We start from the raw sequence: 27,618 nt of genomic DNA on the forward strand, positions 1-27,618 counted from the left end.
GTTTGTGACCAAACCTAAGAGGTCATCAGGCTGGGCACAACTCCGGAAGCAACAGTGAACACTTTGGGATGGGCCTTGGCCTCTAAAGGCTTCTGAGGACTCCTCTGGTAATGACTTATGGGTGGAGCAGACAGAAGCTTAGAGTTAGAAGGACAGAAGAGGAGGAGAGGAAATTGGATTGTTTTTGTTTTGTTTTCGAGACAAGGTTTCTCTGTGTAGTCCTGGGTGCCCTGTTACTCGGTAAACCAGACTGGCCTGGAACTCAAGGGTAGGGTGAGGTGGATGGATTCTTTAGAAAAAAAAAAAAAAATAGGCAGAAAACTCTACCCAATGTCTCTTGATTCTACTTCACCCTCTTTTGAAGTAACTTGGAAATCTTTCCTCCCAGGACAGAGAGCCTGATTTGGTAGACAGGTGTCATCATTTGGCCCCAGACATAGGACACTTGGACAATCATACTGTACAAAGAGGTCAGAATTACAGTTCTTGTTTATTAAGCACCCACTGGTATATGCTCCCCTGCACAGGAAACAGTCAAAAGAAAATCCTTGCATGAACTAAGGGAAAAAAGGCAGCCTCCCCCAGCAGTCTGAACTTGGACTCAGCTAAATGCATGATCAGTGCTCTAGTGGAGATCTGTGACAGACTTGGTTTACGGTTTGTTCATTTACGTTACATAAGCATTTTCCTGAGGAAACATGGTATTTAACTTAATGAGACTCTCTAAGGCTCTAGAAAAGGGGCTCCATATCTAGACATTTCAGTATTCCATTCTTAGTTGTCTTGAGACAAGCTATGCTATGTCTCCCAGGCTAGCTTCAACCTTTCAATCCTCCTCCCTCCACCTCCAAAGTATTATACGGGCATCACTATAGTACACAGGTTCCACCACTCCTGGTTTATGAAATGCTGAGGACAGGACCCAGGGCTTCCTGCTTGCCAAGCAAGCACTCTCCCAACTGAGTTTCAGTGCCAGCCCGGTCTTTATGTCAACATTTCCATTCTATAGTCTCAGGACCACCCGAATCAGAATTACCTGACATACTTACTTAGTAGCAGATTCCAGGCCCCACCCAAATTCTGAGTCAGTATTTCAGGGGTGGGGTGGGAAGCATGTAAAGGTTTTATTTTCTTCTGGGCCCTTCAGCTGATTTTATTACATGGCTAAATGTGAGAGCCATTGTTCTAAGTACTCATCCCTGTCACAAAGGGCTTATAAAATAAGGACTTGGCATTAAAGTTGGGATACGGAACTTTGGAACTGGACCCTGTGTCCTCTCCTTAGGAGAGAACCCTAAATATATGCTGATCGTTGTTGGGAAGGGTTGGAAATCCCATTGATGTGTGTCCCCCTCTCCCATAAAGGAAACTAATTAAGCCGGAATGTTCAGAGGAAGAACAAGCCAGCCAGCCAGCCAAAGACACAGGTGTGGTTTTGGTTGAAGAACCTAAGACTGAGTTAATCCTTCCCTAAGGGGTTACACCCCAAATCTTCCATCTCCGGTTTCTCCCCCAGACAAACCAGTCCCAGGATCTTGTCTGAGCTGCACAAAGCCAACATGTCTGACCTTCCTTCCTCTCCTGCTGGACCTGTCTCTCTTGGAATACAATATTAGGGCAGAGACACATAAAGGCCTCTGTCAGCCTGCTTCTTCCCCCACCAGGCTTCATTCCTCCTCCATCTTCTCCCGAACCTCTGCAGGCAGTCCCTTATAAAGGGTGTCCTCCACCAGCAGCCCCGACTTCTTCAGCCCCTTGCAGTCACCAAGTTCTTCTGGCAGTGTCTCCAACCTGTTACCTTTGAGCTCCAGACGGCTGAGGGCCTGGAGGGCAGCCACATGGGGTGAAAGCTGAGTTAGATGATTGTAGCCCAAGAGTAATGTCCGCAGCTTGTAGCAGAAGAACAATTCATCAGGCAGGCTCTCAAGTGCGTTGTAGGAGAGGGCTAGATGCTGGAGGCTCTGGAGAAGGCCCAACTCAGGTGGCAGGGAACGAAGCCCGTTGTGGGACACATCCAGCAGGCGGAGGCTAAAACACTGGCCAAGCTGGGTGGGCAGAGTCTCAAGCTTGTTGTGACTGAGGTAGAGCTGCTCCAGGCCTCGGAGCTTTCTCACATGCTCAGGCACATAGGCAATCTGGTTGTGCCACAGCCTGAGAGTGACCAGCTTCCGACAGTGCTGGAAGCTGAGGATCTCCTCAATAGACCGAAGGTGGTTGTCCTTAAGGTCTAGTTCCTGCAGAGCCCCCAGGCTGAAGATTGCATGGGGGATACGTTCCAGCCCACAGGCCACCAGCTCCAGCTCCCGTAACACTGCCAGCTTCTTGAGGCTGTTTAGGGCAAGCAAACGAGCCCCATCATTGTGCAGGCTGAGTCGCTGAAGGTGTCCAGCTACATCAGTCACACTGGCTGGCACCTTCCCTGCATTGCTACGTAGAGACAGTACCTTGAGCTGTTTAAGCTCCCGGAGGCTCTCGAGGGTGGCACCCCGAGCCATTTCTGGGGGAAAGAGTCCTTCCAGGTGCAGTTCTTCTAAGCCTCGAAGCCCAAACACCCAGAGGGGTACCTCTCGGAGCTCCTCAAATTTGACACAGATCACCTTCAGGCGATCTCGCAGGAAGATCTGTGAAGAGAAGGGCAGCCTGGCTGGTGAGTGAAGCAAGCTGAGCTCCTGAAGGTTCACAAGCTGGGAGAGTCCTGGGGGGAAAGAGATGTCACAGATGGCCTCCAGCCTGAGTGCTTCCACCTCACTGAGCTCAAATACAGTGTCAGGTAGTCCAGGGAGCATGCAGAGGCTCAACTCCAGCCGGCCACGTGCGTTACGCTGCAGCTTCTGCCTCAGCTTCTCAGGTGTCCACTCGTGGTTGAGGTTGAGCTGCTTAAGACGGCTCTCACTGACTTCAGAGAGGAAGACTGCAAATCGTTTGGAATAGAGGGAGTCATACTGGTCAATGAGGTGGAGCATGAAGGCAAAGTCATTCTTAACATCCGGGATATCATTCATACCTGTCTCCTCTCGCACAGAACGGAAGGAGTACTCTTTAAGGGGCCTATGGAAGAGCCAGTAGAGCGTATACAGGCAGGTGATGCCATAGACACACACGAAGGAGATATAGCAGAAGGCCAGCTTAGAAAAGAGGTGGGCCTTGGTGTGGTTGCAGCAGAAACTGGCATACCCTGTGATCTCTGACGTCTCCACCCTACACGACACCAGAAAGCTGATCTTCTCCACATAGACCAGGTTGTAAACCAGAATGGCAAAAAACTTACACACTTTGAGGACTGTCTGCCGGATGTACATGGAGTAGAGGATGTCGCCCTCTTCCACATGCACTCGGAACTTTTTGACCTTCTCAAATAGGGCCTTAGCTTGCTCACCCTCCTTCTTATCCAGCAGAGTTACAGCTGGAGGTTCAGTCACCACCTTTTCAGGTTCTATTAGCACTTTTTCCTTCTCACCTTCGCCGGGCTTCCCCGCCCCTGCCCCTGTTGTGGTTACTGTGGTCACCGTGGCCCGTCCAGAAGCTGGGCCCTTGTGATTTTCTCCTGACACCTCAGACAAGGCCCGAGTGGTCCATGGAGAATCAAAACACTTGCCCAGGATGGAGATGAAGTGTTCTATTTTGGAGCTGGTACCAGGGAATTTGAACCAAAAGCTGGTACAGACCATAAAGATGAGAGTATGAATAACCACCAAGTAGGGGAAGTACTTGGCATACCAGTGGAGGGCAGTCTCATAGCAGAGCTGGTTGATAAAGCTATATTGCTGGAGGTCTAGGTTATTTTTGAGGCCACTGAGCTCTCGGAGGCTCCCCATCTGCTCAGAGATCCCTTGAGGCAACAGCTGCTGGCAAGGAGCCTCTGATAAATTCTCACGAGATTCATGGCTGGGTAGGCAGATGATCTTGTCCTGTGTCACCTGGGGATAGGAAGAGTGAAAGACAGTGAGGGAACTAGGGAATTGTATGGAAGAGAAGCAGAATGAGGGGGGAGACCCTGATCCTAGATGGCTGTAAGCTGTTTGACTGTGGAAGAGCTGTTAAACTATAGCATCAATCTTAATCGGAAAAGAAATACTAGGGGAGCTGAACAGATGTGATGCACGCCTTTAATCCCAGCACTTGGGAAGCAGAGGCAGGCAGATTTCTGAGTTCGAGGCCAGCCTGGTCTACAGAGTGCGTTCCAGGACAGCCAGAGCCACACAAAGAAACCCTGTCTCAAAAGACAAACGACAAAAAAGGAAAAAATGCTGGGATATTTCATTCATACTGGTACATTCATACTGCTATGAATGTAGACAAGCTGGTAGAGTGCCTGCCTAGCACGCACCAGTTCTGATTCTTATCAGTGCATAACCTGGGCCTGGTGGCACATCAAAGATGAAAGCAAGGGAGTGATGAGTTTAAGGGCATTCATTGACTCATAGTGAGTTCAAGGCCAGCCTGATATATAAGAGACTCTGTCTCAAAAAAAAGTATGTGTGTGTGTGTCTGTGTGTGTGTGTTGAATTGTAGTCTCACAAAAAGAAAACTAAGTCTCAACCCCTAGTTCTATAACCTCATTTGGAGGTAGAGTGATGAGTCCTGTAGAATTGTATCCTCTCAGAAAGTGGACATTTAGGGCGGAAATGCATTTCAGTTGGTAGAGTCCTTGCCTAGCACGCATGAATCCCCGAGTCCTATCCCTAATGCTCCATAAACTGGGTGTTTGGTGCACATATGTAATGCTGTACTGAGAACTGGATGCAAGAGGATCTGGAGTTCATCTTTTTGTTTTCCAATAATTTATAAAAGTTCATCTTTCCATTTAAGAAAAAGGTCTGAAGTCAGACATGGTGGCATACACCTTTAATCCCAGCACTCAGGAAGGTAAAACTCTTTAATTTGAGGCTAGCTTGGTCTTGAAAATTACTTCCAGGACAGCTAGGCCTACAAAGAGAAATCCTGTTTCAAAAAACCAAATAAATAACTTAAAAAAATTTAAGTTCTATCTATAACAAAATTCCATCTCTAAGAAAAAACTTTTGCCTGGTGATGCTAGCCTATAGTCCTAGTTACTTAGGAGGCTGAGGCAGGAGAATCAGCCTCTGCCTGGTCTACAAAGTAGATATAAATTCAGCCTAGACAACTTCAGTAGACACTAGTCAAAGGAAGGGAGTGGACAGGATTCAGCGCAGTGGTAAAGCACCTACCTAGAATCCCCTAGTGAGGGGCTGGAGGCGTGGCTCACTCGTAGAGCCCCTGCCTAGAATCCCCCAGTGTGGGGCTAGCAGTTTGGCTCTGCAGAAGAACCTTGTTTAACACTGGAAGCCACAAGAAAGAAAAAAAGTGTGTGGGTGTGGAAACACTCTAATATTGTTGTAGACTTTGCGCACTGCTGTGGGGATAGAGGAGAGGGAGGCGGGGACAGTATTAAAACTGTATGGAGGCTTTGGCACTGGCTTCCTCTCATCTGTTTATTTCACTGATGATGATTTTTCTTGAACCTAGGACCTTATGTAAGCTGGGCAAGTGCTCTAATACTGATACTTTTTCTTATTTTCTACGTCATTTATTTTATTTTAGAGACAGGGTCTCACTGTATAGACCAATTGGCCTGAAACTGAGCATCCTGACTCATTTTCTCTGTCTCCTGGGAATACAGGTGTGTACTGCCACACTTGCCTTAATTTTGAGAGAAGATATTGCTAAGATGCCTAAGCTTCAAATTTGTGCTCCTTCTGCCTCTGCCTACAGGGTAACTAGATTTATAGGCACCTACCACGATGCCCAGGCTCTTTCTCCCTCTTCTTAGGAGACATGGGAGGCTTCAAGTACAAGGCCTATTCCCTTAGAGATCTGTTCTTTTACCTCAGAGTCCAGTTGAATACATTCCCCCATTTCATCATCATGGAGGGGCCTTACCCCTATGTATAGTACAGTTGAAGATCCCTTACTCCAGACATGAGCATTACCATGGTAAAATCACACCCCTTTATGGTCTTGCCCTTCACCTGGAACCCAGTCAGGGACACTGCCATGGTGAGGCCCAGTTCCTTCATGGCTAAAGGGGCTAGAGAGTGGTTATGAATGGTTCCAAGCACCCACATAGTGGTTTACAAGCATCCATAACTCTAGTTCCAGGAAACCTAACATACTCTTTCTGACTTCCACAGGTACCAAGCATACATGCAGTACACATACATACATGCAGGTCAACACTCATACACATACAAGAAAAACAATATGTATTTTTTAAAAGACGCCCCTGAGGAGAGTTGCTAAGACGTGCCACACCTTCACATCTTTGGCCTCACCCCTCACCTGGAAAGAGAGCAAGTCAAGACCCCAGTCATTCACATAGTCATGAATATGGCCACGATGAAAACCAGATCCTTTGTACCCCCTTAGAGTTTATTGCCACGACATGGCTCTGCCTTGTCACATGTCACTCATCAAGGTGCTTCCTAAAACTCTAGTCATAAGGACTGGCACCGTGTGGCCCTGCCCTGCTTTGTTTCGTTCCTCACCTGGAGGGTGCACCCGAACACCCCAATCATGAGCATAGCCACAGTGAGGTACTCAGCCAGAACGTCCCACCAGGGCTTGAGCACCTTGAATGCTGGCTGCTGTTCTGTGAACTGCTTGAACTCCGCCACTGGGATCATCCTGCCTATGGGAGTCAGGAGACAAGAGGGGTTGAGACACGGCGAGAGCAAGGGTATGCCTAGTAGAAACCCAGAGAGGCCAGTCACAGGTCAGAAGCCAATACACTCTCAGCCCTGCCAGAACTTTCTAGAATCCATGTGCTGTACGTTCCCTTCCCCTCTTAGCCGGAGTCTTGTTGCTTCCCTCAGAACTCACCTCTCCCAGTCTCACAGCGTTTCCCGTTCTCCAAAGAACCAATTTATCTTTCACTGCTTGCCCTCTCAGAACTCATGAGAGTAAAAATGCAGGGCAGCTTTCCTCCAGTCTCCTCCCTTGGCTGCCCACCTCTGAAGAAAGAAGCCTGTGACATTCATTCTGGTACTCCTTTATTCTAACTGGGCTCTCATCTCCACCCTGCCACCACAGCATCCCCAGGCTCAAGACTTCCGGGGTGTGCCCCCCTACAGGGGTGCTCTGGGCACCACCTCCAATCTCTAACCGGAAAAGCCGGCTAGGGAAAAGCAAGCTGGAGCGTGGCTGTGCTCTAGTTAAGGGCCTCAGGGGTTAGGGAGTGGCCAGGGTGAAGGCTACTGAGCCCTGGAGGCATGTGCCAAGACACCTGAGTGTTCAGATAGGGACTAGAGCCTAGAATCTGAAGTAGAAATAAGGAATCTGGGCCCTGAGAGGGAAGACTGTTCCGGAATGTCTGGTAGGTAGCCTGCGAATCCCTAAACTGGAAAACTCTCAGGGTGACACCTATGACTGGAGCCTGGCACAGGGCTGCCAGCCCACTCTGTCTATCTCTGGTTTCCTTTTCTACTAAGGTATCATTATTACAAAGGCCAGACCCAAGTCACACGGGGGTGTAGAATACAAGCTAAGACATCACTCTCCCAGGAAGTCAGCTACTTGCTTAGGGCAGAGAGGGAAGCAAAGAGTGAAGGTCTCTTGGGCAGCCCACCCTTGTCAGCATCCAAGCTTTCTGTGAGCGTGTTGGGGGGGGGCACATGAGCTCGCCAAGGTGTGGGTATGGAGGACAGAGAAGAATTGCATACAGTTGGAGGTTCTGTAGAAAAAGGAGCAAGCATTAAAGTCTTCCTATAAAGTAAATCTGAGACAGAGGTCCCAAATTCCTCCTGAACCAGATACATGTAAGGAGATGACCAGAGAACAAGATCCTTTACATGACAGTTGGTCCTGTATGCCCACCAAACACTCTCTTGTCCTAAAGAAAAAAGTTAAATAAAAAAATGTCTCAGGCTGGGGGCTGGAGAGATGGCTCAGAGGTTAAGAGCACGGTCTGCTTTTCCAGAGGTCCTGAGTTCAATTCCCAGCAACCACATGGTGGCTCACAACTATCTGTAATGGGATCTGATGCCCTCTTCTGGTGTGTCTGAAGACAGTGACAGTATACTCACATACATAAAATAAATAAATCTTAAAAAAAAAAGTCTCAGGCTGTGGAGGTGGCTCAATTGGTAGGGGACTTTTCTGTCTCTAGCACCGCATACCTAGGCATATTGACACACACCTGCAATCTCAGCTCTTGGGGTCTCGGGCTGGAGGATCAGAGTTCAAAGTTATCCTCAGCTACATAGGGCACCCAAGGTCAGCCTGGGTTACATGAAACCATGTTTCAAAAAGACATTTTGTTGCCCTCCTTAGTCTGGGGCTGTATGTAGCTCAGTATTGAGTGTTTGCAAGAGTGTGTTCAGAAATGGAAGGGAAAATTTGCATAATCTGATGGAAATGACACCCATAGGGGAGAGAAAGATGGCTTAAAGAATGTTACACATGTGAAACAAGGATCAGCTTCCTGTCTCCACCTTCCATGACCCATCTCACAGTAGCATAATTCCCAACTCTGCCAGGCCATCCTCACAAGCCAGAGGCCAGGAGACAAGAGCCCGCTGCTCTCAGGAACAAAACATATGCATAAAGTAGGTAGACACACAATCAGAGGGAGGCACAGGGGATTATCATTGTCTGGCCCCATGACTCAAACTAGATCTTCCAGAACCTGCCATTAAATTCCAGCAGGCAGATGCAAGGCTGGCCCCCTTCCCTGTGTCTGGACAGAGATGATAGAAGAATCCAGAAGGAGGGACCAACAGAACTGGGGGAGGCGTAGAGAAACATAGCAATGGAAATTATATAAAAGAATTCCTCTTGTTGCCTTCCATGCTGATTTCTTTTGTTGTTGCTTTTAAGGGGGTGTGTGTATGTGTGTGTGCTTATGTGTATGTGCATGTGTCCAGTGGTTGATGTCAGATGTCCTCTTCCATTCATGGCATCAATTCTCTTTGTATGGATTCTGATTATCAAACTCTGAACTTCATGCTTGTTAAGCTAGCTTACCTACTCTCCTTCCTTTTTTTTTTCCTTTTTTTTTTTTTTTTTTGAGACAAGGCCTTTCCCTGAAATCTGAGAGTCAGCATTTTCGCTGAACAGGCTAGTCATTCTGGAATCCACTGAGGTTACCAACGTGTGCCACAGTGCCCTGTTTAGAGAACCTTGGAGTCAGCTCAAGACACCCCAAGACCAAATCAGCACAAAGGAGATTTATTTGCTTCAGAGGGACAGAGAGCATGGAATAAGAGATAAAAGACACAGAAGATGGAGGATGAGGTAGAAGGGGAAAGGAACAGAGAGAGGGGAAAGGGGTAATTTACCCTGGAGAACAGGCAGAGGGAAATGGGGGAGAAGGGCAAGACCTCCCAGAGTCATGTTTGCCATGCTCAGGTTTGCTAGAGTCCCTTCAATGTGGGCATGAGATCCAAACTCAGGTACTTTGCCTTTGCAGCAAGCACTTTACCCACTGGCCCACCCTCCAGCCCTCTTGCATCCCTCATGCTTTTTGAGACAAGGTCTTCCTATGTAGCCTTGGCTAGCCTGGTGCTGGCTATGTAGCACAGATGAACCCAAAATTTCAACACCCCTCCCTCAACCTCCTAAGTACTGGGATTATAGAGGTGTGCCACTGTATCTAGCCTAATGCTGAATCTGATCTCAGTTTGGGAAGTATAAGTGTAGGGGGTCTTTGTCCTTTCATCTTGGAGGATGAACATAACTCGTTGATGATTTCATTGCTACAAGTACCATTTGAGCCTGCCCAGTCAATGTCTACTTCCTGTTTGATGGCACCCACTCTGTCCCATCCATTGAAAGCACCCCTCACTGGGATACAACCTTTATGTAAGAAGTGGGTTTGGGGAAATGGCTTAGTCAGTAAAGTATGTGATGAACAAGCGTGAGGATCTGAGTGATATACCCAGCACCCATGTAAAAGTGGGCAGGGTAGCCTAGATCTAACCCCGTCTCCTGCCCCATTCCACCGAATAGTGGTAGGTAGATCCCTGAAGAGCATTGGCCAGTTAGTCTAGCCAAAAACATGAGCTTTAGGTCAGTGAGAGATGTCTTAAAAAAATAAAGAAACCACTGAGGAGAACATCCCAAGTAAATCTCTGGTTTCTACACACCCACACCAAAGAGAGGCGTCTCAGAAGGCCAGGCTTGGGATGATCTTGCAAACTTCTCCCCATATCTAGACCTTAGCACTGCTTCTACTGCTGAAATGAAGGCAAGGGATGCTTCCAACCTCAGCCAGCCTCCCCAGCTATAGCTCATATGCTAAGGGCCAGCCGGGAAGAAACAGAAGAGTGTTCAACCTTTAGAATATGAAGTCAGAACTAGGAATGTGGCTTATTCGGTAGAGTGCTTGTTCAGGCCCTGGGTTCAATTCCCAGCATCACATAAAACCTGGAATGGTTGGTACACATTCCTATAATACTCCTGAGGACAGAGGCAAGAAGACCAACACATCAAGGTCATCCTAAGCTGTATAGCAAGCAAGCTTGTTAGAAACGAGCCAGGATTATACGACCTTGTCTCAAGCAAAACAACAACAAACCACAGGGCTGCTGAGATGGCTCATTGGACAAAGGCACCTGTTGCCGAGCTAGAAGATCTCAGTTAAGTCTTAGAGACCCATAAGGAGGAAGAAAAGAATCAACTACTACAAGTTGTCTCTTACCTCTATGAGAGTGCCATGGTATGTGTGCACACACACATACAGACTAACTAGCTAACTAGCTAGCTAGCTAAATAAATAAATAAATAAAAATAAATAAATAAATAGTAAAGAAAAAATAAAGCTCATGAAAAACTAAAAAGCTCAAAGTTCAATCCGTATGCTTTTTACAAGGGTGCTAAAGAGGTAAGGGAAAGTCATCCCTAGCCGAAAGTCTTGGGAGCCTACAGACTCCTAGGCTAGCCCCTTCCCAAGCTTATTCTGCTGTGATTTGGAAGGGGCCTTTGAAGTCTTCAAATATAAGAACCTTGAAGTGCAAGGGAGAAGGTTTGTGAGGGTGGGGCTCTGCAGCTTTTAGGACGCTCAGTAAGAGGAGCTCTGTCTTTCTCAGCTACCTCCACCAGCCCACGCTGGGACCGGCTGAGGAAATCAAGATTGTCAAAAGTCGATGCCTGCCTGTTGCTCTCTCTTCCTTCACTTGATCTCGAACTGCCTGGATCCCAGGACGCCAGCTCCCTGGGGCCAGGCTGAAGATTGCCGCACCCCTCTCCCAGCCCCAGCTTTCAGTGTGTGTGGAATTGCTCCCGCCAAGGCCACGGAACCACTCACACCTGAGCGACTCCCTCCACACCCCCGGGCCATTCCCTGGGTCCAGTTTGATCTCCAGGGTGGCACGAAAGCCTCCCAAGCCCCAGCTACTTACTGCTCAGGGATGGAACTCTGGGGCCCAACTTCTGGATCCCTGGAAGTAGATCGACCCGGACTCCCGCAGAGTTCCCGGGCGGGCCGGAGAGGGTGAGTCAGGGCGGGCTGGGCCAGGAGCCGCCCCGCCCCGCTCCCGGGATTGCTCGGCCCCGCCTCGCTACAGACGCTCTCAGGTCGACCCCACTCCACGCCACGCGATCGCTAGCAAGACGAGATATTCCTGAGACAAGGGGGTTTTAGAAGTCTGCAGTTCCTCTACCTCCTGGCTGTGGGGGCAAACTGGTATCCTGTAGATGACCCACCTGGACAGGTGTCAGGAAAGTGGTTCTGGGAAGCATTTCCTTCAACCCCTAAGCATCCCCAGCTGGCACTAAAGCTCGATCGAGGCACAGGCACCACAGGCTTCCGCCAGGGGAAGACCAAGAGTAGAGGGCTATCCCTCTTCCAGAGCCGGCCTGCCATCGGGAGCTGTCCTCAGCCACAGGAAGCTAACCCAATGTGCATGCTTCCAACCTAACTGTCTCTGCTGAAGCTTGTGGCCCATCATGAATGTTGGAGGGCTGGGGTGGGGACAAATTATTTCCTCAACTTGGACTGTTCCAGGTAGTAGAGTTAGGCATGCAGGCCAGGGGGTAGGGGAGGCTGGGGCTACTTCTTACTTCCCCCACCCCTTCTCCTCAAAACTAGCTTCGAATTCTCCAGGTAGGCGTGGATGACCTTGAATTTCTGATCCCCCACCCACCCACCCCTGCCTCCAGCATGTGAGTCTCTGCCACCTGAGAGGATTACAAGAGGGTTTGCAGGCTGAGGGTTTGCAGGCTGAGGGATTACAGGCTAGTGCCATCATGCGTGGTTTATGTAGTGCTGGCGATGGCTGCATGCTAGGCAAGCGCTCTATCAGATGAGCTAAATCTTCAGCCTCTGAAAGGCTCACTAAAAAACTAAACCGACAATACGACAACTCATCCTGCCTTACCACGACCACCACCACTCCCCAGGCCTCACGAGAATCTAAAGGAAACTTTGACCCCAGTCATAGACCAACAAACCAAGAATACTGCCTATTTCCATCTGAACGCAGGTAAATTTGAGCCTTCATCTATTCTCGGTGTGAAAATGCCTTCTTAATGGGAAACCTCCCACTTAGATTAGTGAGGAAAATGAACATGCCTTCAACACACACACACGCACACGCACACACACACACACACACCTCTCTGCAGGAACATGCACACAGAGAAAAGAATTTAGAAGCTGGAGAGATGCACAGCAGTTAAGAGTATGCATTGCTCTTACAGAGGACCCAAGTTCAGGTTCTAGCCGCCATAGCCGGTGATTCACAACTACCTGTAGTCCTAGAGGATCTGATGCCTTCTTCTGGCATATACAGGCTTCTGTTCTTTTGTGCATATACATAGTTAAAAATGAGAGAAATCTTTTTTTTTTTTTTTGGAAAAATCCAGCACTTGGGAAGAAGACACAGGTCTACATTGCTGTGGGGTGTCCACCAGAGAAGACGCCAGAAGCCAAAAAAGCCAAGTTAGCACATTTAGAGACTTTCCCAGAACTATAAACTTTGATTATTAGCTTTTGTTTTTGTTTTAGCTGGTGGGGCTGTCTACGTGCTGAATTTTACAGCCTGAATGGTACTTCCATCATGGAGTCAGTTGTACTAGAATCTGGGTTTCTATTACACAAATAGAGAGTTCCAGGCCAGCTTGGTTGACATAGTGAGACCCAGACCAGAGACTGGAAACAAATTGGAATGTGCTAAGCCTGGAGTGACTCTTCAGGCAGCCCAAGAACAAACCTGTCTGTGTTTAGCAGGCTTCCCCTCACCCTTTTCCCTCCTCCTCTCTTTCATTTCTTCTGGCACTAGATAGCAAAGCTAAAACCTCCTTTAAACTAGGAAAGTGTACTACCACTGAGCTATGCCCTCCAGTGACCTGTTTTATTGATCTTTGTTTTAAAACAGGGTGTCACCATATAAAGCCTAGGATGGCCTCAAACTTGTGTGTTTGTGTGTGTGTGTGTGTGTGTGTGTGTGTGTGTTGTTTTGTTTCTGAGAGAGAATCTTTCTCTCAATGGAACACCTGCTAGCATTCTTTTGCCTCAGCTCCTCTGGTACTGGGATTGCATGAATATGCTACTATGCTTGACTCTCCTCTTTTTTGAGACAGGCTATCACTATATAGCCCTGGTTGGTCTGGAACTCTCCATATGGACTAGGTTAGTGGTGGGGATGGAATTCAGGCTACAAGCACAAAGCTGGTCTCAAACTCTCTCTATGTAGCCAAGAACAAACATGAATTCCTGATTCTTTTGGCCCCAACTCTCCAGGGCTGTAACTACAAGTGTGTGTGTGTGTGTGTGTGTGTGTGTGTGTGTGTGTGACCTCACCCAGTATATTTGATGTGAGGATTAAACCCAGGGTTTGTGTCAGACAAGCACTCTTCATCATACCTACATTCCCTGTTCTACCCTTTGATTTATAGATAGATATTAAGAGGCTGAGGCACATACATTTGAGGCCAGCCTGGGCAATGTACTAAGATTCTCAAAAAATACAAAACAATACTGCAAAGGCAGCTCAGCTGACAAAGTACCTGCTCCTCAAGCGTGAAAGCCTGGGTTTGGATCGCTAGCACCCTGAATCCTTGGAGCTTGCTGGCTGGACAGCCACCCTACCTAAATGGATGTGCTCCAGAATCAGTGACAGATTCTACCTAAAAAGCTAAAGTAGAGAAGGCTGGAAAAAATGGCTGAGAAGTTAAAAGCACATACTGTTCTTGCAGAGGCCCTGAATTTGATTCTCAGCATCCACACCAAACAGCTTATGACCTCTTGTAACTCCAGCACCAGAGGATCATGGATCTTCTCTTCTTGCCTTTGCAGGTACTGCACTTCACCCACACACAAACACAAAATTAAAACAAAACAAACAAAAAACAAAAACAAACCGAAAAACTAAGGGGCTGGAGAGATAGCTCAGTGTTTAAAAGCACTGGCTACTTTTCCAAAGGATTTGGGTTCAATTCCTTGCACCCAAGTGGTGGCTTACAACTATATGTAACTAGAGTCACATGGAATCTGGTACCCTTTTCTGCCCTCCATGGGATATACATACATACATACATACATACATACATACATACTATCCAAATACATAAAAATAAAGATGAAGATCAATCAAGGATGACACTTGATTGATGTTAACCTCTGGCACACACATGCACACATGTGAACACATACATGCACAGCAAAACTCTGAACACATAGCTGGGCATGGTGGCACCCTGCTTGTAATCCCAGCAGTCGGGAGGCTGAGGTTGGTGGATCTGTATGAGTTTGAGGCCAACCTGGTGAGACCCTTTCTCAAAGCAAACAAAATCAGAACACTTCCTAGAAATTTTTACTTTAAAAAAACCATAAAAACACATGTGCAAAAAAGAGAACAAGTTAATGTGAACTATGTTCTGCAAATATAATAAATCAGGGCAAAGCAGGATCCAGCGAAAGGAGTTTTCTGAGTTCTTCGTGGAGTTGGAAGCAACTGAGAATGGTTGTCTCTCCCTTCTCTCTGACAGGTTCCCTGGAACCCCTTGCCCTAGGGTGGAGGTGGAGGGTTGTGTGTACTGATCTGATGAATAAGCATCCTGATACACTTAGATCTGTTACTTGTTCAGGAGTCTGACTTCAGGGACAGAACTGGAGCTTAGAATGCTGGCCTTACATGCAGGAAACTCTGGGTTCCATTTCTAGTACTCCACAGACAGGACACGGGAATAATCCTGGGAAGGTAGAGGGGACATGTGTGTGTGTGTGTGTGTGTGTGTGTGTGTGTGTGAGAGAGAGAGAGAGAGACAGAGAGAGACAGAGAGAGACAGAGAGAGACTGAGGCAGAGAGAGACTTTCATGAAAACCAGAAGTTTAAAGTCATCCTCAGCTATGAAGCGAGTTTGAGGCTAATCTGGTGTGTAGCAGACCCTGCCTGCTTAAAAATAAACCAGTGACGATGTGCATCTTTAGTCCCAGCACTTGGGAGGCAGAAGCTGGTGAATCTCTAGGCCAGTCTGGTCTACAGAGTGAGTTCCAGTACAGCCAGGAAGGACTACACAGAGAAATTCTGTCTCAGAAAAACAAAACAAAGCAAAAACCAACCAACCAACAAACAAACCAAGTAGAGGTCAAGGTTAGAGAATCTGAAGTTCAAGGTCACAACTTTAATCCCAGTACCCAGGAGACAGAGGCAAGCAGATCTCTGTGAGTTGGAGCTAGCCTGATCTCCATATCAAATTCCAGGACAGCCAGGGTTATATGGGGAAACCTTATCTCTCAAAAAAAAAAAAAAGTTCAAGGTCATTTTTTACTGCTCAGTGAGTTAGAGATCAGCATGAGCTCCAGGAAACTGCCACCAAAAGGAACAAACAGTCACTACCACTAACGATAATCTGTCCTCTCTAAAATACAAGCCCCACAAGCATGCTCAGTCACCAGTCTCTTTTACTCTCTTCTGTATGTTTAACACCAGGAACGGTGCCTAGCACAGCAGGGGAGAGGGGATCCAGTGAACAGTGGATGGGTAGATTGTCTGGCACAAAATGAATTCTGGTTGAAGCAAGCTGGAGAGGAGAAAGAAGTAACCCTGTGTGGTGTGTGCTTTGTGTTTATTTCCTCATTCCTGCTCACATCTCTCCCCCCTCCACCGTGTGTGTGTGTGCGTGTGTGTGTGCAGTTCAGAGACAAGCAATGGGAGTCAGCTCTTTGCTTCTACTATGTGGTTCCTGAGGATCCAACCCAACTTGTCAGGCTTGGCAGCAAGTACCTTTCCCATCCCAACTATCTTGACAGCCCTTTTTAAAATACAGTTTTACAGCCAGGGCTACCCTGTCTGGAAAACAAACAAACAAACAAACAAAAACACATTTTTATTTACTTATTTTCTATGTGTGTGAGTGGGTGTCCCATGCCATAGTCAGGTTTCTCTTTCTCCTCTGTGGGTCCCAGAGATCAAATTCAAGTCATTGGGTCATCAGGCTTGCTAGCAAATAACTTGACTAGCTGAGTCGTTTTGCCACCTCTCCTTCAAGTGTAAGATCTTGCTGTGTTGCCCAGGATGAAACTCCTGAGTTCAAATGAACTTCCTGCTACCTCCTCCCAAGTGGCTGCTGTTGTCCTGGAAACTCACTTTGAAGACCAGGCTGGCCTCAAACTCAACGAGATTCCTCTGGTTCTTGTGTCCCATAGCAAAGTCACAGTATAGATCAGGGACAAATGGTTAAAAATAGAGGTTGAGATAGCTTATTGAAAAGGAGAAACCACTCCTGAGCATGGGACTGGGTTAGTGAGCAGAGGGAAAGCCCAAAACTGAGAGTCCTGAACCACACAAGTCTATAGAGCTTTCACATGGCACCTGCCCCAACCATTTTAGGTAATCTTAGCTAATTCAGATTAGCTATGAAGCTGTCTATGAAGCCCAGGTGACAAAGGGGTTCTTGTTTTGTTTGTTTGTTTGTTTTTGTTTTGTTTGGAGACAGGGTTTCTCCATGTAGCCCTGGCTGTCCTGGAACTCACTCTGAAGACCAGGCTGGCCTGGAACTCAGAAATCTGCCTGCCTCTGCCTCCCAAGTGCTGGGATTAAAGGTGTGCGCCACCGCTGCCCGGCGTCAACGGCTTCTTTAGGGTTAAGGGTTAATCGTGTAGCTTTCTCCAGGGACTCTAGTTTTCTGTCACAGTACCACCTTTTGCTCAGACAGGGTCTTTCACTGGCCTGCAATTTTGCCCAGTAGGCTAAAGAAGCCAGTTAGCAGGCTTCCAGGGATCCACCTGTCTCTGGTCACACCATGCTGTCACTAGGATAAAGGTATGGGCCACTGCACTGAGATTTTTACCTGAGTTCTAAGACTAGAGCTCTTGGGAGGCAAGAGCTTTTACTAAAAGCTCTGAAGCACGTATTTGCTTAAAAACAACTTTTGTTACATTTATTTATTTCACATATGTGAACACACACATGTGCCATGGCACATGTATGGAGTTTAGAGTGTGGGTTTTGGGTAACAAACTCAGGTCATTCTAGTTGGCTGCAAGCCTTTTTTTTAACTGCTGAGCTAGCTCCCTGGTCCATTGTTTGTTTGTTTGTTTGTTTTTTGAAACAGGGTGTTACTTTGTAACCCAAGTTGGCCTAGAACTAACTTCAAGTTAGTGGTGATCATTGAGGCTAGGCAGTGTGAGTGCGGGAATTGCAAGAATGTATCACCTCACCTAGTTGGTGCATGGAGAAAGCTCAGCCCCCTGCTTCTAGCCACTCCTTACTTAGGCAACCCTCTGAATTCCAGGAAGGGAGGAATTACTCACCCGTGTGTGAGCACATGTTTGTCATGTGTTTGCATGTGTATAAAATGGAGTGACAGGCCACAGGGTTCTAGTTCTGGGCCATAGGGTGGGGAGTGGCTGTGGCTCATCAAGGCAGAAAGTACCATGGAGTAGATGATACTCAGCCAACAGATGTGATAATACTGGACCCTTAGACAAAAAGGAAGTTCATCAGAAGGCTACATAAACAAGCTACTACCCCATGAAAAGTCCTCAAGTTAATGGAAGCCTGAGGAGGGGAACGAGAAATGAGAAAGACAACTAGTTAAGAGTTTTGAGACAGACCAACAAAAGATACCTTCCTGAATTTTAAAACCTTGATTTAAGGCCCTGGAAATGGCTCAGTGGGCAATGGCACTGTCTAGCAAGCCTGAAGATCTGAGTTTGATCCCTGAAACCCACAAAAAGGTGGAAGGAGAGAACCCACTCCACAAAGCTGGCCTCCTCTGGGCCTGGCTTCCATTTGTGGTATGTGCTATCTACCCCACCCCCAACCCCCAGTAAATAATTATATATTTAAAAACTCTCAGACTTAAGGCCTGAGACTGTAGCTCAGTTCGACCGTGATTAATTAACATACACGAAACTCTGGTTGATCCCAACCATCTCATAAACCAGGTGTGATGGTACATGCCTGTCGTCTAAGCATTTGGGAAGCAGGTGTAGGAGGAGCATATGTTCAATGTCATTTTTGGCTTCATCTGGAGTCTAAGACTACACTAGGCTACATGAAACTCAGTTTCAAAAAACAAAAACTTCATAGAACTCTCTAGATGCTCACCCCCATCCCACACACAACATTTCTGATTACCACTCCTGCCATTCCAGATGCATCAAGTACTGCTCTTTATATAATTACACCCTTATCCTGAAATGCTGTCTGTTTTATTCTTTTGTTTCTTTTCCCATCCTTCTCCCCCTGCTTTTCTTGGTAAGCTGGCCTCAAACTTGTGATCCTCATGTCATGCCAACTGAGTTAGAAAATACCAAGAATATGTATTGATTTAGTGTGCTTGTGTGTGTGTGTGTGTAGTCAGAGAACAACTTGTAGAAGTTGTTCTTCTACCATATGGGTCCTTGGGGATCAAACTTAGGATCTCAGGCTTGGGTTATAAGAGTCCTTATGTGCTAAGCATCTTCCTAGCCCTTCTCTGTTTTTATTATGTCTTACTAGTCTGATTCTCTACATATAGCCACGGAGATTCAATGGAGAAAATCCATGTCTGCTTCCCCTTAGGTTCTGTTATAAAAATCTCCTCCCATGATTTGTTTGTTTTTTTGAGACAGGGTCTCTTGGAACCACACTGGGTTCTAAAATTAGGGCTTTGCATCTTAAAATTATTTTATTTTATTTTTGCCAGGTGTGGTGTGCACAGCTTAAATACAAGCATTGAAACCATCAATGCTTTTTTGCTTTTGTTTTGTTTTGTTTTGTTTTAAGACAGGATCTCACTATATAGCTGTGGCTGTTCTGAAACTCACTGTGTAGACCAGGCTGGACTCAAACTCACAGAGATCTGCCTATCTCTGCCTCCTGAGTGCTAGGATTAAAGGTGTCTGATCACTACTCCTGGCTGTTGTTTTTTGAGACAGGCCCAGGCTGGTCTCACATTATCTCTCAGCCAACGATGATGTTGAAGTTGATTTTCTTGTCTCCACACACCAAGTGCTAGGATGATAGCTGCACACCACTGTGCCAAGTTTATATGTTGCTGAGGATAGAAACCAGGCCTTTTTGCATGCCACAGAAGCATCTTGCCAACTGAGCTACATGACCGGCCCTAAAAATGCTCTTAATTCTGGGAACAGCAGACATCATTCTAGTTGCTTGCTAGCCTTCCTTCTGGAACTTTTGAAGCTGTTCCAGGACTCATTTCTTTTATCTAGCTAGCACATGTAATGACTCACTAAGCCTTGACAAGTAGCCCAGGCTGATCTGGAACTTATAATCCTTCTCCCTGTATCTCTAGAGTTTTGGCTATACAGCCCAAAATGCCCAACTCAATGAGCCCACCTACCTCAGAGAGCCCTTATAGACCAGGGTTTTGGTTTAGCATCCTCTATGGGTACCTGCCCCCACTGGATCTGTGAACTGGCAAACTAAAGTGACATCTCTTAGTTGCTCAACTAAAATGCTCAATTCAGAATGCGCTGTCTCTTCATACACGTTTTGGAGAGTTCTCCTCCCCTCCGAAATCATGTTCCTGGACACTTCACAAATTCAGCTCTGCCAGGAAACTTCTCAGGCCTTGACTGCCCGTGTGCCAGCAAAGTTGAGATGTTCTGCTCCACAGAAGGCAGAGTCACCACCGTGTTACCTAATTCTCTCCTTTTCTTTCATCCTGCTATTCTTCCTCTCTTCTCTCAAATCTGGGATTGGCTGTGCATCCTCTAAGTCCAAGAATTCGGGGCCTGGTGAGATAGTTCAGTGGGTAAAGATGCTTAGCGCCAAGCCTGATCACCTGGATACTAGCCCCAGGACCCACACTGGTTGTAGGAGTGAACTGAGCCCTACAAGTTGTTCTTTGACTTCTACCAGTGTGCAGTGGCATATGCGTGTGCACAAGACCACACACACACACACACACACACACGCACACACACTCAGAGAGAGAGAGAGAGAGAGAGAGAGAGAGAGAGAGAGAGAGAGAAGAGAGAGACAACCCCAAATAAAATGTAATAATAAAAAAAAGTAACTTCCAGGGTTCTCATTTTCCAGCAACCCCCACTAACCCGTATCAGGTAAGGGCTGTGAGAAAAGTCGAAGTTACAAAATAGGTAATCTGGCATAGGTGTCTCAGGGCTATCTAGCCTCCACAGTCATCAAGTAGAAGAAAAGAAGACCAGGCCACACAAAATGGCTGGATTGGTTGGTGGGCCAGAGGCATAATGATCCCGCCCTACCGGTTGCCAAGGTCCAGCCTATCCCTGTCTAGGAGAGTGTTGGTCTCCAAGCGCGAGAGAAAGGGGGTGTCGGAGCAGGTGCAAGAGCTTGAGTAGAGGACTGTGAGGGTCTTCAAGGGAATTCCCCACAGAGCCTTTCTGGTTAGTTCTGTGGTTGTTGGACACTGCCACTGAAATTGGCCTCTCCTGGGGTATTATAAGGAGGCAGCACCCGCACCTCCCTCAGAGGCGCGCCTCTTTTCTCAGGCTCTCGGCACGCTCCCGGCTCTGGACCGAGAACGAGTGCGCGCATCCTCCCCACCCGAAGCTGGGGGGCGGGGCCGCGGCCAAGCTCCCTAGGCACTGTCGCCTGAAGCCCCCTCCCCTTGCCTTTTCGCTGCTCCTCACCACCGCTCTCCGGCCCAACCCCACCCCAGGCGACCCTGCGTGGAGCGGATGGTGCCCAGAGGCGGAGGTGAATGCGTGCAGTGAGCAGGTGGATCGGGCGGATCGCTGGCACAGGGGTGCAGGCTGGGGGAGGGGTCAGCTCTTTGTCTCCCGGAGCCCGTTCGCGGGCAACAAGGCCACTCTTTTTCTCTGAGCAGGTGCCTGTGGAACCTGAGGGAGGACGCTGGCGGAGCCCCATCGGCGTGCACACGGAGGCCCCTGAATCTGGAAGCCGGAGGCATTCCCCTGTTTGCCTGATTGGTCATTTAGGTTGCCAAGAGGCGAGGGGGGTAGGGGAATGGATGTTGTTCTTGTAAGAGGGTAGAGGAGGGGTTGGGGTCGGAGGGTGGGGGACGAACAGGGCGTCTCAGCTTTGGGGAGACGGAGGTAGCAGTAGGACTTGAGGAGAACACTGAGGGCCAGGTTAGTGAGCGGGTGTGGGTGGTTAGAAGAAAAGAAAATTGAGGCTCTTTAAGCTGAGGTTTAGGCACCCATGGGTAGCGATGCTAGAGGAAGCACAGGGAGACGTCAGGATGGCTTATAGTGATTGGCTCAGGACCTGGGATACCAATCCTATGTCTTTCTCATCAGGTGCGATATGGACAAGAGGGATAGGATAAAATCAGGAACTGCCCCGCGGATGGCGGCTTCACGACCCCCTGGCCTTCTGACTCCTAGGCCTCCTTCTGGGTCCGCTCGACCTCCTCCCCCTGTAACCACTGCTGCCCTTCGAGTCTTGGAAGCAAACGGAGCTATGGGGCGAAGGCCTCTGGTGGAGCGAGCCCCAGGCGTCTGCAAAGCGGTTCTTCCACAGACCAGCAAAGCAGCTCTTCCACAGACCAGCAAAACATCTCTTCCACAGACCAGCAAAGCAGCTCTTCCACAGACCAGCAAAGCAGCTCTTCCACAGACCAGCAAAGCAGCTCTTCCACAGACCACTAGTCACGGGCCACCAGCACGCAGTGCTGGGGCAGGTCCTCGCAGCCCAGGTACTCAACTTTATTTGTGACCTCCATCTGAACTCTGCTTCCCTCCCCTCTTCCTTTTTAGGTACTTCTCTTTTTCAGAAGTACCATTGATTTTTGTCTTCTCCCCGAAGCCAACAGGTCCCCAGCTTCTGGGAAAGGAGAGAGGGCCCCTATGAAGACCTCTGGCCAGGGCTCTATTTCTAGCCCGGGGCGTGCCAGCAGTGGGATCGCCAGGTAATAAGCTAATTACCCTAACTCCCTAGTTCCCCTAAGTAAGGGTTAATTTAGCAATTTGGAACCTTTTGATATCACACACGAATGGGCTGGAAAGGTAGCTTGGTGTGCTAAAGTGCTTGCTGCACAAATATGAGGCCCTGAGTTTGAAATTCCAGCACCTATGTCAAAGCCGGTCTTGATGTACCACTGTAACCTCAGTTCTGGGTGTGAATGAGATGGAGGAAGAAAAGAAGTGGGTTTCTGGTGCCCGGCAGAGGAAGCGTCAAACATCAGATTCTGTTCGAGAAAAAATAGCCAAGTATAGTAGCACTTGCTGTTAATTCCAGCTCTTAAAAGCCAGAGGCATGCAAATCTCTGTGAGTTCAAGGCCAGCCTACATAGTTCACATAGTAATAATAAGTAAAACAGAATATAAAATTAGGTAGAAAAATGGATCCAGTTAGATGTCAGTGTTTATCTCTGGTCTCCACATATCCATGCAATGGGTCTGTGTGTGTGCGCGCACACAACTGTATACACACGTACACATACACAAAAATATTATATATGAGATAGCTCAGGAACACTTGCAGGTAATGGACACAAGTTGGGCAAAAGCCATTATTGGTTGGGTCACAGAAAGGCAAGCAACTCTATTTCACAGATGGGGAAATGTGAAATTGGAAATGCTAACAACTGGTCTTCCTGTGCCCAGACCAGGCCCTGTTGTCCAGAAGGGACTCCAACCTCCGACTAAAGAACCTGTGGTCAGAGGTAAAACATCAGAGACACCCAAAAGGAATACTCTGAGCTCTGGAACACGAAGAGGTACGTGACCTGGTGACAAGTAGGTTTCTATCAGTCTTTGAAGGCAACCAGCCCTGAGATACCCATGTGGGTTTTTTTGGACTTTAGTTTTGTCTGCAGATTCTTTAGGGCCCACTTCAGGAGCCCCCTCCCCCGCCATCACTCGTCGGTCAAGGGCCCCAGCTACAGAGGTGGGACTTCCTCAACCAGCTCCCAGTGCCAGACAGCGTCCTCTCACCACCGAGGCATCCAGGAAATCTTTGAGCAGTGCTTCTGAATCCAGTGCCACGGAGCTGAGCCCAGTCATTAGGAGGCGCTCTGTCGCTGGTGGCAGCCTGCAAAAGCCGGTCTCCCGTTCACTGATCCCCAGTGCTACTCAGCTCTCCCCATCCCGCTCCGGGGTCTCACCGCGTGGAACCCCACGGGTTCCTGCGCATACCTCACAGCTCAAGTCGAAAGGGCAGCAAGCTCTGCATCCAACCCAGACCACAGTCCCAAGAAAGAGCAGGCCCTCTGTACAGAGCCTGAATTCTGCTTCATCTTCAGTCACGCCTGCTTCGCCTGGTGCTTCCTCTGTCCAGGTCCCAGAAGATCCCTTGCAGGCCACACTTCCCCCCTCTCCACCCGCCACCCCGCCTCTACCCCAACAACTACCCCAACTACCCCAACTACCCCAAGCACAAGCCTCTTCACAAGCAATGTCCCATTCACAGTCTGGACATGGCTCACTATCACCTCCCCCTCTTTCTCTGCAGAACCTCCCCTCTCCACCAGCCACACCCCCTTTGCAAGCTCCACCCACATGTCTGGGTACTGAAGAGGCCTCTGACTCACCCCCACCAAAAGCTGTAATGTCTCCATCGCTCCCTCCCCTTATACAGAGTATGCCCCCCAACCAGGCTTCTTCAGCATCGCAGTCACAGGAGACTCTCTTGGTCACGCCTTTCTCACCTGCTCCTCTACCTCTAGCCACGCCTCCTCCACAACCCCTTCCTTCTCCGCCAATTTCTCCACAGAATTTGCCCACTCCCGTTGCCACACCCTCTCAGTTGCCTCTCTCCACTCTAACTACTCCCTCTTTCCCGGCCAACTTTTCTGTGTCTCCGCCCCTTCCCCAGGCCACGCCCTCTAATCAAACCATGCCGCCTTCACAAGATCCCCTGTTTCTGGCCATTTCTCCTCCAGTTTCTTCCTCTATCTCCACCTCACCACCTGTGCTTGTCTCTCCCTCTTCCGTGGTCACACCTCCTCTGATGCTCCCACCTTCTCCGACTTTGCCCACTTCACAGGCCTCTTTGTCGACCTTGCCGCCCGCACTGGCCTCCTCGCCCCAGCAGGCCACGCCTCCTCCTTTGGCCTTGTCCCCTCTGCCCAGCCAACTCTCTATGGGCTCACTCTCTTTGCTTTCTTCTTTCTTGCCTACCCTCCCTATGCAGCCACACACTCTACCCTCGCCTCCTTTGCAGGCACCTCCTGTTACATACCCTTTACCTCTTTCCTCACCCTCTGCCTCACCCCCTCTGCCCGCTCTTCTCTCCCCTCCAGCCTCACCTCCTCTGGAGGGCCCTCTTTCTCCCTCAGCCTCACCTTCGTCTCCCTTGACAACTCCCCCTCCAGAAGCCCCACCTTCACTGGGCTCACCCACTCTTTCACCCCTGGCCACGCCCCCTCCTCAAGCCCCACCCCTGGCCTTGCCCCCTCTGCCAGTTTCCACCACCTTCCTGGACACAACCACAAGTTCTCCACAGGTTCCCCCCTTGGCTTTGCCTCCTCTACAAACCTCTCCTTCTCCTCTGACAATACCTTCTCCTCAGACCCCACCTTCTCTGGCCTTGCCCTCTCTGCAGTCTCCCTACTCCCCATTGGCCACAGCCACACCCCCACTACAGATTCCCCTTGTGGTTTTACCTACTTTACAGACCCCTCCTTCTCCCCTGACCACTCTCCCTCCGGGGGCCCCTCCTTGCCTGACCTCGCCCATCGTTCAGCCTCCTTCTCCTCCTGCCTCACCACCACTGCAAGCCCCTCGTCGACCCCCGACCCCGGGTCCAGATGTCCCTATCTCAGGTCCACGGCTCACCCTGGCGCTGGCCCCTGCCCCGCCGCTGCCACCCTCGCGAAGCCCCTCCAGTACGCTGAGCGGCCCGGACCTGGCAGGCCATAGCAGCAGCGCCACGAGTACACCGGAGGAGCTCCGCGGCTACGATAGCGGGCCCGAGGGCTGCGCTACAATCTCCCCAGCCCCGGATGCAGAGCTAGCTGCCTGCCACCCGGCCTCCTGGAGTCGAAGTTCTGCAGTGCGCGGCACTCCAGGTAAGGATGCTGAACAAATTCCGGGGCTCGGGGGCGGAGCTTCCCAAGAAGTTGTCAAGCCCCCCCATCTGGTCTAGTGTGTGTGTGTGTATGTGTGTGTGTGTGTGTGTGTGTGTAAGCTCTGGTAGTAATTTCTCTTTTCACCATGTTAGTCATAGGGAGGGAATTCAGGTGGTCAGGCAGGGCTGCAATTGCGTTTACTTATCTCGTAATGTCTTTTAAAAAGTGATTTATTTTTATGTATATGTATGTGTGTTTCTATGAATGTATGTACCATGTGTGTGAGTTCTTTGAGTTACAATTGGATGCAAACCACCCGAAATAGGTGCTGAGAACCAAACTCAGGTCCTTGCAAGAGCTGTACTCGCTCTTTACCTCCAAGTCACCTTTCCAATCCTGCCTCCTTAAAATCACGTTCATTTAGTTGTTTTGAATGTGTTTGTATCTCTTTGTGGGCATGCACTCCTTTGGTGCACTTGTGGAAGTTAGCCAGCCAACTTATGGAATTCAGTTTTTACCTTACCTGTGGACTGAACTCAGGCTTTCAGGCTTACTGGCAAGTGTCCTACCTACTGAACCACCTTTCCAGCCCTATTGTTTATTTTATTTTATTCTATTCTATGCCAATGGGTGATTTGCCTGCATGTATGTTTGTGCACCATGTATGTGGTGCCACGGAGGCTAGAAGAATTTGTCAAAATACCTGGAACTGGACTTGAAGATCATTGTGAGCAGCCACGTGGGTACCGGGAATCAAACTCAGTTCTTCTTAAAGAGCAGCTAGTGTTCTTAACCACTGAACCATCTCTCCAGCCCCCTGGTGGTCCTTAAGGTTTTTTCTTTTTTTTCTTTCTTTCTTTCTTCCTTCCTTCCTTCCTTCCTTCCTTCCTTCCTTCCTTCCTTTCTTTCTTTCTTTCTTTCTTTCTTTCTTTCTTTCTTTCTTTCTTTCTTTCTTTCTTTCTTTCTTTCTTTTTCGAGACAGGGTTTCTCTGTGTAGCCCTGGCTGTCCTGGAACTCACTCTGTAGACCAGGCGAGCCTCGAACTCTCGAACTCAGAAATCCGCCTGCCTCTGCCTCCCAAGTGCTGGGATTAAAGGCGTGCGCCACCACCGCCTGGCAAGTTTTTTTTTTCATATCGATGAGTTTTATTTATTCACTTGCTTCTTTGAATATTTGTGCGACTGGGCTCGAGTGTCACAGCACTGTTGTGGAGGTCAGACAACTTGTGGGAGTTGGTTCCCTCCTTCACTATGTAGGTTCAAGAGATCAAACAGCGGTTGTTAGGTTCAGGTTTGGTGACAAGTGCTCTTCTTAATCGCTGAGCAATCTTGCTGGTCCCCACATTTGCTCTTACAGGAGTTCCCCTGCCGTGGCCTCCCACTGCTGGCCCGGGTTCCTCTGACGGCTTGTGCACCATCTACGAAGCTGAAGGACCAGAGTCGGTGGCCCCCACCCCTGGGTCCCTAGATGTGGAGCCAGAACTGAGGCCTGGCTCTGGCAGTGCGAAGGTGACTGCTGCAGCCTGCGCGGGAGCGTCGACGAGAAGCCCAAAGTCGGCTCGCCTTGGTGAGCTGCCGCTGGGGGCGCTTCAGGCGAGCGTCGTGCAGCACCTGCTGAGCCGGACACTGCTGTTAGCCGCTTCGGAAGGTGCAGCTGCCGGCAGCGAAGGTGGTTCAGGGGGCTCAGGGGGTGTTGGTGTCTCGGGAGGATCCCGGGCTCCGCTCAGCGATGCTGAATTGGGCCGCTGGGCAGAATTGCTGTCTCCCTTGGACGAGTCGCGTGCCAGCATCACTTCGGTCACCAGCTTCTCCCCAGATGATGTGGCCTCCCCACAGGGTGACTGGACTGTGGTGGAAGTGGAGACTTTTCATTGAGCCAGACCCTAGCCCTGTCCACCATACATATACCACTTTAGAATCCACCCTTCTGGTTACACCTCTTTTGTCTTAGTCTCCGCTCCCACTTCCACTTAAATGGATTATGGATTTTTTTTTTTTTTTATACCTCTAGAGCCCTGTATTTGGGCCCAGGCTGTATCCTATTCTTCCTTGGCTTAGGCTTGGACTGTAACCAGACCACACTAGGCCTCGGCCTTCCATTTGAGCTTCTCTTTGGCCTAAGCCACACCCAATGTTCAGTGGACAAACAATAGTTTACATGCTGAATGGTTTACATGCTAGCACCTGTGCACCCTGCCCCTTGAGAGCTGGGAGAGGACCACAGAGGTAGTTTGAAGGGCCAGGCTACACCATA

General features: G+C 48.9%; 2 protein-coding genes across 3 annotated transcripts; one reads left to right on the forward strand and one right to left on the reverse strand.

Moving 5' to 3' along the window:
- Window positions 1–982: 982 nt before the first annotated feature.
- Window positions 983–23,359, reverse strand: Lrrc8e (leucine rich repeat containing 8 VRAC subunit E). 2 transcript variants are annotated; one of them, XM_028785513.1, is made up of 3 exons: window positions 23,291–23,359; window positions 6,507–6,649; window positions 983–3,917 (listed from the first exon to the last, which is right to left on the reverse strand). In XM_028785513.1, the coding sequence occupies exons 2-3, from the start codon at window positions 6,642–6,644 to the stop codon at window positions 1,668–1,670; spliced, it is 2,388 nt and encodes a 795-aa protein (XP_028641346.1). In that variant the 5' UTR covers window positions 6,645–6,649; window positions 23,291–23,359; the 3' UTR covers window positions 983–1,667. The 2 variants fall into 2 exon arrangements, with proteins under 2 accessions (XP_028641346.1, XP_028641347.1); XM_028785514.1 differs by lacking the exon at window positions 23,291–23,359 and adding an exon at window positions 11,358–11,418 and having other exon boundaries at window positions 1,109–3,917.
- Prr36 (proline rich 36) lies at window positions 21,660–27,373 on the forward strand. The gene is made up of 5 exons (XM_028785512.1): window positions 21,660–22,050; window positions 22,161–22,263; window positions 22,961–23,073; window positions 23,161–25,365; window positions 26,722–27,373. The coding sequence occupies exons 1-5, from the start codon at window positions 21,660–21,662 to the stop codon at window positions 27,237–27,239; spliced, it is 3,330 nt and encodes a 1,109-aa protein (XP_028641345.1). The 3' UTR covers window positions 27,240–27,373.
- The last annotated feature ends 245 nt before the right edge of the window (window positions 27,374–27,618 follow it).

This window comes from Grammomys surdaster, unplaced genomic scaffold (assembly GCF_004785775.1).
Source record: "Grammomys surdaster isolate TR1022 unplaced genomic scaffold, NIH_TR_1.0 125243, whole genome shotgun sequence".
Lineage (NCBI taxonomy): Eukaryota > Metazoa > Chordata > Mammalia > Rodentia > Muridae > Grammomys > Grammomys surdaster.